This window comes from Delphinapterus leucas, chromosome 5 (genome assembly GCF_059928025.1).
Source record: "Delphinapterus leucas isolate spDelLeu-1000000601 "Yukka" chromosome 5, BTC_Dleu_Yukka2, whole genome shotgun sequence".
Classification (NCBI taxonomy): Eukaryota; Metazoa; Chordata; class Mammalia; order Artiodactyla; family Monodontidae; genus Delphinapterus; species Delphinapterus leucas.
Window position 1 is genome coordinate 27,187,885 of NC_143133.1, and position 13,511 is coordinate 27,201,395.

The 13,511-nt window shown below is 36.6% G+C and overlaps 1 protein-coding gene across 1 annotated transcript in view; it reads right to left on the minus strand.

The window, feature by feature from the left end:
• Positions 1–3,329, minus strand: part of ANK2 (ankyrin 2) — a 243,411-nt gene extending 240,082 nt beyond the window's left edge. The window contains exon 1 of the mRNA XM_089911573.1: positions 2,944–3,329. Coding sequence (XP_089767699.1) covers positions 2,944–3,078 — 135 coding nt within the window. The 5' untranslated portion in view covers positions 3,079–3,329. The remainder of the gene's footprint in view (positions 1–2,943) is intronic.
• Positions 3,330–13,511: the final 10,182 nt, after the last annotated feature.

Below are 13,511 nucleotides of genomic sequence, written 5' to 3' on the forward strand. Positions count from 1 at the left end.
GTGAGATCTAGTCCCCTGACCAGGGATCAAACCCGGGCCCCCTGCATTGGGAGTGCAGAGTCTTATCCACTGTGCCACCAGGGAAGTCCTGCTACAATCTTTTAAAGTTACTTTAAAACTTAGGAAATTATTATATTGCCACAATAATATTTAGTTTCATTTTCTACTTTTTTGTGGTATAATTTCTGGGTTTAATTATGTAACATATCTGGAAATAATTATGGTCTGATTTTTTATCTTATAAAAAATGTATAAGGCTATTAAGTGGAATTTCAAATATGCACATACCATAATATGGTTCTAGAAGAAATTATTTTTGTTCCCTTACTTTCAACAATTCCTGGTAACTGATTTATTCCTCATTGCTATACTTATATATACAAACAAATGTCAGACTATTCAAAATTCTAAATAAAACTTATAGAAAAGAATGAAGTATTAATTTACATAAAGCCCAGCAGTTTTAGAACTTTAAATTTATATTTTTTTCCATGAGTTTAGTTCCGATTATGAATAAACCTGGAAATTTATTTAGTTGAAATTTTTGTCCCCCAAACACAATAAACTCTATGAAACATTTCTAAGTTAATTTCCAGAAGAAAAAATAGTGCTAAGGACCTGTGTTTCTGTTTTTCCCCCAAAAAAAGATTATTATAAAAATAAAAGTTAATAAGTTCTGAACCTCTTAACTTAATCATTAATAATGACAAGCATGAATGATGAAAAGGGACTAATTATGAAATGTATCTAGATGATGTAAGGAGTGAGTGGCTTCAGTCTCACAGTACCCATTTAAAAGTAAAGAAAGATGACAGATTTCTTAAATTTGGGAAACTTAAAGCTAGATAGAACCACGTATTTTGCTTGTCATCTTTGGTATTAGCTTTTTTTTTTTTTTTTTTGTGCCCATGTCTAAATTGGTGAAATCCTGAGTAAAATATCACTTCAGAAAGTAGGCAACAGGTGCATTGCCACTTCTACCATACCTTTCCATGTCACAACAATCATTATATGCTCCTGTCCATAAAATCTTTGACAGAAGAGATTATTCAATGATCAGCAGGTTTTATTATTTAATTCAGAGAAATCAGATTGTAGTAAATTTTTAAATATCAACTCAAAATTTTTTCAGGGCTAATATCTATATTAAAATGGATAGGAGGATTTTAACAAGGGAATGATATCGCTATTGATTATTTCTTCTTAAAACGTTTTTAATCATTTTCTGAACTCGAAAGTTTTGAATGAATTTCTTATTTCAGCCCCTGGATCTAAAAATCACGCTAAATCTTGCTCTTCTTTACCCAAAAGAACCTATCAGTGCATCAAAATATCATCACTTCTGTTCTCTACATTTTAAAAATAGGCTTTTATATTTAATTTTTAAAGTACCTCTAATTTATTTTCATGCTTTACATTTTTCTTAATGGTTTTTAAGAGGTGAAAACAGGGAATACACTTGTGTAGCTTAAAAATATTGAGGGAATTATTAACTAACATTTTAAAGAATGGTCTCAATGTTAAATTAATGAAAAAAATTCCTGGAAACTACCTTTTAAGCAAGGTAGCCACTTCTTGGAGAATATATTCATATACTGCAACTAAGCAAGCTTGTAGAGCTACTAAACAGTTACCCAAAAGTTCACCTTTTTTCGCCCCTTCAGTCCAGAAATTGCACTTGAAGTGGCCGCTCAGAAATGCCGAATGATGCTGATGGTGGATGTGGATAATTTAAACCATAAAACCATAACCCAGAAAGAGAACTGCAACAGTCCCTGGTCACAAACCTGGGCAGTGTGGTTGTTAAGGCAGGTGTCCTCCCTCCCCACCTTTTTGCTTAATCTCTTGCCTGGGGTGGCTTCTTTCCAATTCGGGAAGCACCGTCCTCATTTGCACTACAGTGCTGACAGACTTTCTTTTCACTGCAGCTATCTGGAAACACTGGCTCTGCACGTTGTTCTTACTGGTAAGTTCTTAGTTTCTCTTTCAGTTTCACTGTGGTCTGACAGAATTTCAATGCTACGAAATTATGAAATTCATCCAGGTCAGAGTAAAAGCCAAAGAGAGTAGGGAGTCACCTCAAAGTCCTCACTCCTGGAAATATCAGGCACACACTTCAAAGTACAGAGTATGTTTCTCTGATTCAGAAATCTTCCTTATCTTAGTTTCATGGCTACGCTCTGAAATACATGACTTGAAATAAGGTCAAATTCCTGCATCTGACAGATCAAAGATACACTTTATCCTCCAGCAAATAGGAAAATCAAAATATTTCAGAAAGATTTTTGGCCCTCCCCCCCCCAAAAAAATCACAATAAGCCTTTGTAATTATTTTAAGAAACATACCATGACTATGAATTATTGAAGTCTGAAAGTCAACTTAGGTATTTGATGGCTCGACTTTTAGGCCTCTGCACAAAATATTATCATCATAATCAGAACAGTATTTAAAGGGCTTTTCACTGAAGTTAGTTAAATATTAGAAGAAGAATGCCTTTATAGGCTGAAACTGGGAAGTCAGTACGTGATTTTTAATCCTAATGAAAAATGGTCCTAATGAAAAATGAACTATGAATATATAAACAGGCAAAATAATTTAACAGCCTGAATGTAGTGAATCTCTGCAATATTGCTGCAAGTCACTCCATAATAAAATATATGTTCAGCTTTGGACAAAACTTAATTAAAGAGACGGCATCCTTGCTTATTCCCAAATGTCAGTTCATAGCTAAAACCAGCTCAGAAGGAACAAACATGAACACTGCAGAACACGAAGAGGAAACAGCAGCAGGCCACTGAATCAGAGGCAGTCAGCTGGTTTGATCACATTGGTTTTATTCTGTCAACTTCCTTCCAGGAAGTTCAGAGTTTTAACCAATGAGGTCCAATGTTGATTCTTGGGCCACCATCCTCCTCTCCTCCAGTCTGTGACTTAGAACTTACCCGCACCCCAAGTTCTTTGGTGTCCTCGCTGTTACAGCCGTAGTAGTCTGGGGTTTTGTCCAATTCCTGCAAGTGTCCCTGTGCTCTTACACTCTTATCCGCATGACAAGACGGGCAGAGAGCTGCATTACCCATCTCAGTTCTACGGTTCCCGCTGTCAGTGGGGCCGTCCTTGCCCTCTGTGCTCTGTCCAGGGCTCCCAGGGGGACACTAACGTGGCCGATTCATCCAGACGATCCTGGGTTCCTCTGCTCAATTCCCCTACACGCCCCTCACCAGTTCTCCCCATCTGCTGGCTGGCTTGCTGGTGTCAGAGAGAACTCAAAACCCGAGCAACTGCAGGCTGCCTTCAGTGACCATTTCCAATTCAGGCTCTGCCAGTCTATTTTTACACCTACCAGGCCAGCTATGCATGTCAATGGAGTGAGGGGGGGCGAGGCCAGGGGGGAGCAGGAGAGGGGGCAGTGTTGTTTTGTTTTTCACCATGCAAGCAGCCTCCTTTACACATGGACTGAAGTTCCTGCTGTGTAAAATGTCTCTACATAGGAGAATTTTTGCATTACTCAATGAATGTCTTTGATTTTCCCCCTCTCGGTCTTCCTATTCACAAAGAACACTAAACTTGCTAATGACCTCGCTTCACCAGCATAACAGGTAAAAATTACTTTTGTGATTGCTTAAACCAAGAAGGATTCACTTGGCTTACAGATTTCTTTTTCATAATCATTTACAGAAAACAATTAGCCATCCTTGCAGCATTTAAAATTCACTGGAAACACATCAATCAAAATGGCTCATTTTACACCAGTATGGATGTTTTAAATTTAATAAGTTATCCACGGTTTTTCATTATTCATGAGTGTTCCAGTAAGAACAAACATTTTGCTTCATTTATAATTCTTTTTAATTTTTATTATTTTGAAAATGTTTCCCTCAGCTTTACAATAGATAATCAAGAATGGCTTTCAAGGGGAGGGGAAAAAAAATGGCTTTCAATATGATACATACTATCTTTGAAACTATATTACAGATTTTGAAAGAAATTGTTTCCCACTGAGATGAGCACAGCAAACACACCATAGATTTTTTTTAACATCTTTACTGGAGTATAATTACTTTACATTGTTGTGTTAGTTTCTGCTGTATAACAAAGTGAATCAGCTATATGTATACATATATCCCCATATCCCCTCCCTCTTGCATCTCCCTCCCACCCTCCCTATCCCACCCCTCTAGGTGGTCACAAAGCACTGAGCTGATCTCCCTGTGCTATGCGGCTGCTTCCCACTAGCTATCTATTTTACATTTGGTAGTGTATATATGTCAATGCCACTCTCTCACTTCATCCACTTAGCCTTCCCTCTCCCCACACCATAGATTTTTGAAGCCAATTATGATACTTTTAAAAATCAAGACTTTGTTATAGACTATTATAGGTTGAACTTCATTCCCCCATTGAATTTCCTCTACAACATTATATATCTAATTATTTTAATAGTCCTGTACTTCTTCATTTGTTATTTGTTTTGTGTGTGCATATTTTCTCTTCCAAATAGGTTTTAACTGGTAGGGTCCAGACTTGATTATTGTATCATCCACCCATATGTTACATATTAAATATTAAATGTTTAAGAAATGTACTGAAATGAAAGCGATCATTTGGGGAAAACAGGAAGTAGAAGATATCAATACTTAGGAATTAACCACATTACATTTGATAGAACTCACCTTTCAATTTGTCATTTTTTGAAAAAAGTAAAAATGCTTTGTCATTTTTTTTGTTAAAAACAGCATTCCTGAAATAGTCCATCACTCTATATTGCTGTCCAAAGCCCTATGAACTCAAATCTGCAATTGGCACTTTTGGATTGTTGATTTCCACAAGAGCCCCACAATGCTTTTTTACCAATCCTGTTTTGAATAAGTCTTTATCCCAGAGTTCACAAGCCTAGGGTATGTTACTAAATATTGGCGCCCTACACGTCAGTATCTAAGGCATTATCAGCATTCAGTGAAATTATTTTTACCTTTCAGCTATAGGTGAAGATATTGTTTAAACCTTTCTAAAAAAATTAATTGACTGAACCAACAATATTAGGACAACAATGGAGGGGTGGAGATGATTTCTCCATTCACATTAAAGAGGAGCATAGTCTAAACATTTAAGATATTAAAGATTTGGGTGAAAGTATTAAAAAATATGGAGCTTCAATATCAGTAACGAGATTAGACTGGTAGCTGAGATGTATCAAGCAAAGACTTCCAAGTTGCCTGAATTATTCTTATATAGACTAAACTAATGATTTTGTATAATGTGGTAATTTTTCATCAAACGTTCCATATACTTTGAACCATGTACTGTAGGAATTCAGTAAGCTATGATGTTTAATGATGTGGTTACAAACTCTACCAAAAGGATATGTTTTAATTTTTCCTATCTTCTCTAGAAGAAGGTTCATAAAACCGTATAATGCCTTACAAAGTCTCAAGACAGCTGCTTCTTCTTCAATATATATGAACTATTTTATTCAAAATAGAAACCAATATCTCACCAACCGTTTACATTTACGCACATTTAGAATTAGTAAGTTGGCTATTTTTAAAACAAGAAATTTAACAGTCTTTTGATATAAAATCATGCAACTTAAAAATTGGAAGCAAATCCTGAAAATTCCCCTCTCATTGAGCTGTACTTATACATATAAAAGAAATATTTAACCACTCCGGATTGGGAAAGATGTCCCTAGGTGCTTCATAAATACTTCTACGTGCTTTAACAGCATGAATTGTTTCCTGGCGTGTTTCTGTTGCGTTAATACATTACCCATTCTACCACTGTGTCTTTTGCTTCTCTTTCAGCCAAGCATGCATCTCCCTTCCTCTACCAGTACAAGTTCACTGTCTTTTTCCAAAACTCATCTTAAAATTCACTTTCCCCTGGAAGTCTTAATGACACCTATGTTGGTCTCTTAATTTGTTCTATCTTCTTGAATAAAGTTGAGACTACTATCAGCTCTTGTCTTTTTACATAAAATGCCTCATCTCTCTCACTGACCTTCTCACAGAAGTAAAACACACACAGGAGTATTAAATGTTTGGTAAGTAAATGAATAAAAGGCAGCCCCAAATAGGAGCACAATATCAATATTTAACTGGACTACACTGACCTAAACGTCTCCTTTTACACATTAACAGTAACAGATTTGAAAATTATAAACATTTTAAGCATAACAAATCTTTAATTTTATTTCCAGATTTGTAATAAACACCCCTTTTAGTGTTTGGAAAAATATTCACATTGTTTGGGGTGTATTTTCCTAGAAAGTAATTTGTAGTGCTTTGTTACAAGAGAAAAAAAGTCTAAAAGTACACTGAATTATAAACCAACAAAGAAACATGTTGACAAATCTTAGAAGATACTTTTTCTAAGTGACTAGCCATCAGTCTTCTACCCTTCTCTCCCTTCATCACAGGGAAATCTTCTCATTCTTTCCCTAGTAGAGAAACTTTATGCTTGTTGAAGATAACATCCATGCTCCTATCATTTGGGCTGTCCAAAATACGCCCCATAGTGGTACCAAAATCTCACTGCTAAAGTTGAATGCCTAAAGAAGAATGAGCAGAGGAAAGACAGGTACACACCGCTTGTGCTCCTGTGATTGCTGAAATTTTCTATTTTCTGGCTGAACAGATTTAAATTATCGACCTGGAAGATATGATAGCTACGAAAACATAACTTGCAATGAACAGCTTTCACATTTGTGATCACTCCAAACTTTGCCAATGGTCTGATGCTTTCAGCCTGATCAAAACCAAGGAGGAGAAGGGTCCACAGAAGAGGGCATTACTTCAGAAGTTAAAACATTTCCAGTTTTACTCCTAGCGCTTAACTAAGAGTGGCGCCTGACAGGTTTGTCACCAAGGCTTGGGTGATGTGACAGCCTATATACCTAACATTGTGTCACACAGAAGGCAAGATCAGCAAATACTGTGCAGCACCCATGTCTTAATAATGTGCCTGCAGACTACTGGGATCTCTGTGGACATAACAAGGGACATGTTTTCTGCCAGGGCAGAACAATGTCACCACTGTTTCTCAAAAATGCTTCAAAGTCATTAGGGCAAATTACTCAGAAAGCAAATATTTGCATGTTTGGCCACACTTGGAGCAGGATACTTGAACTTAGTATACGATATAGAAAGTGAAATTCAAGACCCCCGTGCTGTGACATATTTGCAATATCTTCTTAAATTCCCAAGCACTTTTACTGGTATTATTTCATCTGTATTGCTGTGTTTCAAATCCATCAAAAGAGAGGAGTGATTAAGGACTGAGAACAAAGGCCAGCTTCTCAGCTGTAATCTTCTGAAAGTAGCTGCTAAGGTCCCTATGACAGCAAATCTGAAAACCATCCATTGCAGTTTTAAATTTCACCTCTTAAGTAAGAAGCAATGATTACAGAATCATCAGAAAACTAACACCTTGGAAAAGGAATAACTGTCACAGTTCTATAATTTAACCTAAAGAGTTAGATCACAGCTCCTGCAGAGGTGTGAAAGGACCTCTTAGCTAGGAGTAACTAATCCCAAATTTTGGTTCTATCACTAAGTTACCTGTGTGGATGTGTGTAAACTTTATCAAATCTGGGCTTTCATTTTCTCTTTTTTAAAATAAGGGGGTTAGACTGAATGATTGCTAGATCCCTTCCAGCTCTGAAGTTCTTTACTTCTATGAAACAGAACTTAACACTTGAACATAACATCTAACACGAGGTGGTGTCTGAAGCTGACCATCTATTTAGTTTGTTAGTGTGAAAAACAAACAAACAAAAAGGATAAGAACTACTCAGTGTCTTGCATCATGGGTTGCTGTGCTAGGAGCTGACTATGATCCGTAGCATTTCCCTGGGAGACTCACAAGGAAAGATGAAAGGACCACAGTGTGAAATGCCACCAACTCTTTGTTGGGATCCGGAGCTCTTTTCCAGGATGTAGACTCCTTTGCTCTTGCCCCACCCTTCCTGAATATTAGCCCCACTGAGAAACTTCAAACATTTTGGAAACCACACCCTGCCAGTTTTCTACATCTCACAATTTGTAATAGAACTTTCACTCTGAATGGTCTCACTCACCAAAACGGACATGGTAGGGCAGCTTTGTAGGACTTTGTAGAACAAGTTTTTGCAAATCAACTGCAAACACTAGTAGGGGTTTTATTCTCCTTCAAATATTTTGATTCGCTTGTTCTTAAAGGGCAAGTGCTATCATATTAAAAATACTGAAAAAAATATTTTGCCGAAAGTCTTTAAAGTGGCAAATCAGAAAAAAAATTTCACTCAGAGTCACGGAAATTAATTTTTTCCTCTCTTCCAAGTTGTAAGGGCTATTCAAGAGTATCCATCACACAGATGAAAAAAATCAAGGTAGAATCTCCCTTAATCTAAACTATCATGTACAAAATGCACTGTCCTAACATGATATTCAGTTAATACTTTGTTAACTGAGCTGTTAACAACAGATCATTGTTAACATGTAAGATTTACGTTACCTTTGCTGAATTTAGAAAACTGCTTAGATTACAAAACATCTCTCCCTTTCCTCTTTTTTTCCCCACGGTAGTCATAATTCAAGCCTACCCAGTACCCATTCTGTACTGCGTCCTTAGTAGCAGAGTCCTGGGTATTCTGCCTAACCAAAACCTTACATTTCCTAGTCTGCACTTCAGATAAAGTTGTGCATTAGGATTTAAGAAGAAGTGGGAAGACAGTCCTAGGAAAGCTCTTTAATGGTGTGCTCCCTTTTGCCCTTCCCCCTTTCTCCTTCCCATTGCCTGGGATGTGGATATGATAGCTGGCACTCTAGCAGCCATTGGGACCATGAGGTGACCTTGAAGATGGAAACCTATGCTAAAGACTGTGGAACAACAAGATAAAAGAAGTCTGGATCTATAAGAAGTTGAGGTTATATATTATAATCTCTAGGGTAGCCACTAAAAATATATATATATAATTAAGAAATTCAAAGAGAAAAAAATGGAACAATAAAAAATAGTTGATTAATTCAAAATAAGGCAAAGAAGAATAGGAAAAAGAATATAACAGGTGGGACCAATGGCATACAAACAGTAAAAAGGTGGCAATAAACTCAACTAAATCACAAGCCTAAACGGTTGCTGGAATCCGAGCTATCATACCTACACACTGACGCAACATGGGAAAATCTGAGCCTCAATAAGGATAATAAAAGCACTGGGTTGAAACTAAAAAAAAAAAAGACTGTTTTGGTCAAATGTATTTATCTGATTAAACTAATATTTCGTTACTCTTATTGTGTGCAAAATTCTCCATGCCCAACCACATGAAACCAAGGACAAGTTCTTCTAACTTTGGGAATCACTGACCTGTGGAAATAAAACTGGAACATTTTGTGCAACAACAGAGGCAGCATGTTATTTTCTCCCAGGTCTGGGTACATTCAATATCATTTCTTTGGCTAAAAGTTAAATATGTAATGATTTTCACCAGTTGGATCTGTTATATAACTGATCAATCATGAAAACTGTTGCATAATTTATAGATCTACACTAGATTCCCTATATTAACATGTGGCATAACTTTTCTAATTGAGGTCAGTACAAAGGAGTTTTACTGTTTATGCTGTACACAAATGAATCAAAATGAATATTGCCAAGCTATTTATGTGCCCACAAACATTAATTAACCAATTTAATTTTACATTCCTGCCAGCGATTATTTTCATTCCAGACTGCTGCCTCTTGACTTCTAGTACATAAAGGAGGACATTCTTTAATAAACAGTGCTAACAACTTGAGAAGTTTTCTAAAGGCTACTCCACACAATGCCCACTACAAAGTGGGCACTCAATAAATGTCGTGGACTGACATTAAAGAGACTATGAAGCAAGAAGTGTAGGGTATGCAAAGCTAGCCATTTGACCAATTCTATGCCCTGTCATATTAGACTGGATTTTGAAACACAACATGAATAAAACAATTTAGCCATTGTGCACTCCTACTTTCTCCGAAGAAAAATATGTGTGTACATAATACTCAGAAAAAGCTTAATTACTAAAGCAAGGGTTCCCAGCAAGATTTGTTTATACAGAGGGTCAAGCGACGAAAATAAAAAAAGAGGAAGAGGGCTCTATTACAATCTGGCTTTAATTGTTACCGTCTGAAACGCAAGTCAGTGTTATAGTTCACTAACATTTCTTGTAAGTTTCTATCTGTAAACTAGGAAGACCACTGATAGAAGTAATTTGAAAAGTACTCTGTTAAGGTGATTTTAAAATCAGTGAATGGTGCATAGCACAACTGTGGATTAGTTAATGGGGAAAGTCTAGTGCTCAAAGGAACAACGTTCTCAGAGGCTGGGGAGAAAGCTGACCAGCTCTGCTCTATATGTTGTGTGCCACAGTTGTCTAGACCCATCTATCAGAGAGGTCTCTGACACACCACAGTGGTTAGACACAGGGCTTGAGCCTTAGGACAAGATAAACAGAAGAGCTGTGCTAGTGAGAATTTATAATCAACCTCTCCAAATAATGTTCTCCTATTAAGCATATAGGGAACTCCACTACTAAGTAAGCTTAAATGAATTATCCATGACTGAGACTAGCAAATAAAAATTTTCTAATCCTTTCTATACTTCTCAATTCTCACTTCACTCAGTATCTGGACAGTGTTTTCCTTTGATGGTTCACAGGCATTAAGCTACATGTATTTATATTCTCAGTTTGTACATTCACCTTAGAGGTTATAGAGAAATAGCAACTTTTCATCAACTTTGGGGGTTTTGACATACAATATGATGGTTTAAATGTTTTGATACGTTTGTCATTACTGCAAGAATGTCTTCAGTTGTAAAACAGAGCCCAGTTCAATGCAATCATATACTTACTGAAATATTTTAATCTATTGGTCTCAAAGTATTTTAAAATAATATTTTCTAAACAAAATTAATGCACATGTATACACACACACACACACCATTTGACATACACTGCCTGTCACTGATCAATCAAGAACAAACTCAAGTTGAAGCTAAATATCTAATACTGGTTCAAACTGAAGTAGATATGAGTGTTCATCAAAATTACCAATTAAACTGATTTATTATGAGGATGATAACTGATACCCTTGTACTATATTAAAACATTGAATCACGTAGGTTCATCAGTTGTGTTGCACTTACCTCAGTGAGTGATTGTAAACTATGGTACCACCAGTTTTTTTAAAACTGCATGTTAAGTGTGCATTTAAACAAGAATTAAAAGAACTAAAATTATAAAGTGATAGACTATATATATATATTTTTCTTTAGACACATGTTCGTTCCTATTTTATTCTTTTTTTTTAACATCTTTATTGGGGTGTAATTGCTTTACAATGGTTTGTTAGTTTCTGCTTTATAACAAAGTGAATCAGTTATACATATACATATGTTCCCTTATCTCTTCCCTCTTGCGTCTCCCTCCCTCCCACCCTCCCTATCGCACCCCTCCAGGCGGTCACAAAGCACCGAGCCGATATCCCTGTGCAATGCGGCTGCTTCCCACTAGCTATCTACCTTACGTTTGGTAGTGTGTATATGTCCATGACTCTCTCTCGCCCTGTCACAGCTCACCCTTCCCCCTCCCCATATCCTCAAGTCTGTTCTCCAGTAGGTCCGTGTCTTTATTCCTGTCTTACCCCTAGGTTCTTCATGACATTTTTTTTCTTAAATTCCATATATATGTGTTAGCATACGGTATTTGTCTTTTTCTTTCTGACTTACTTCACTCTGTATGACAGACTCTAGGTCTATCCACCTCATTACAAATAGCTCAATTTCGTTTCTTTTTATGGCTGAGTAATATTCCATTGTATATATGTGCCACACTTCTTTATCCATTCATCCGATGATGGGCACTTAGGTTGCTTCCATCTCCGGGCTATTGTAAATAGAGCTGCAATGAACATTACGGTACATGACTCTTCTTGAATTATGGTTTTCTCAGGGTATATGCCCAGTGGTGGGATTGCTGGGTCATATGGTAGTTCTATTTGTAGTTTTTTAAGGAACCTCCATACTGTTCTCCATAGTGGCTGAACCAATTCACATTCCCACCAGCAGTGCAAGAGTGTTCCCTTTTCTCCACACCCTCGTGATAGACTATATTGAACTTATTTCAAAGTTTGAAAACTTAGAGCACCAAAAAGAATCTGAATTGCATTGTCCAGCTGATAATTAATGTGGGCTCTTTTTCAAGATCTCTCTAGAGCAAATTTATTCTTTGTACCTTAAAGTATAAATAATTGTTTATAATCTTTCACTTATTATTCATACTGGAATAAATATCCTGATTATTATATATCATTTGTTCTCCCTGAAAAATGGGAGAAATTGTTCAAAAGTTTTTAATTATGCCCTCATTTTTTTGAAGACATAATAATTTTATAGGCAATCAAAAATCGTGGTAATATAAAAATTAAAATATCATAAAATACATATTGTTAATTCAATTCTTCTAAAATTGTGTCAGTGTGCTCTTATGTCCTCCAAGGTACAATGTTATTGGCCACATGTTGTTAAGGAATGAATACTGGACAGAGCACTGTCAGCTGCCATTTTGAAATTTGTTCTCATCTGTATAATAATGAGCTACAGTAAATAGACTCTTATGCTAATATTTGTATGTGTTTAATCTTTACAGTTATAAGTCTATAAATCATGCTACGAGGTCAGCAGATGATTTATCTTCTCTGCAGAAGATAAGGAAGAAGGGAAAGAGGAATGGAAGCAAAGAAGGAACATAAATATGATAAGAACACAGATCTGTTTCTAAACCTTAAGAGTTTATTTTTAAGAGGAGTTATTTTTAAAATCTTTGTAATAGAAATGTTTCTCGTTTTTACTAGATCTTTAAAGCTAGTATTTAAACATGCTCAGGGCTTTCTCGGGTCAATAAACATCTCTCCTCTGAGCTACTCTTCTCCCCAAACCTGCTCCTGACCCAGTCTTCTTCCACTCACTGACCAGCACCCCTATACACACCTTGCTCCTCAAGCTGGGAATGTTCATGGTTGTGACATTCCCTTTTCCATACACCCAATCCTGAAGAGTCTACTTTTGTCCATCCTTTTGCCACTATGTAAGGTCAGGAATTCATCATTTCCTGGCTGATTTACTGTAACCATTTCCTAAATAGTTTCTTACTTCTAGCCTTGCTCGATTCCAACCCATTCTCCACATCATAGCCAGAGTGATCTTTCCAAAGCTTAAACCTATTCCGGGCGCTTCTTACCATCTTCACCATAAAAGACAGAATCTTTAATGTGGTCTACAGAGTCCTGTAGTATCTGGTCCCCTCCTCCCCTCATCTTAGCCTTTTCTCTTGTGATTTCTTCTGGATTTTATAAACAATTAATATTCCACCTGGATCACCTCCCTCCCTCCCTCTATATTTACAAGACTTCTCTTGGAAGCCCTGCCTGGCCAGCAGGATTAAGAGCCTATTGTGAACAAAGAGCCATCACAGTGATTGCTACACTGAACTGCAACCATCTT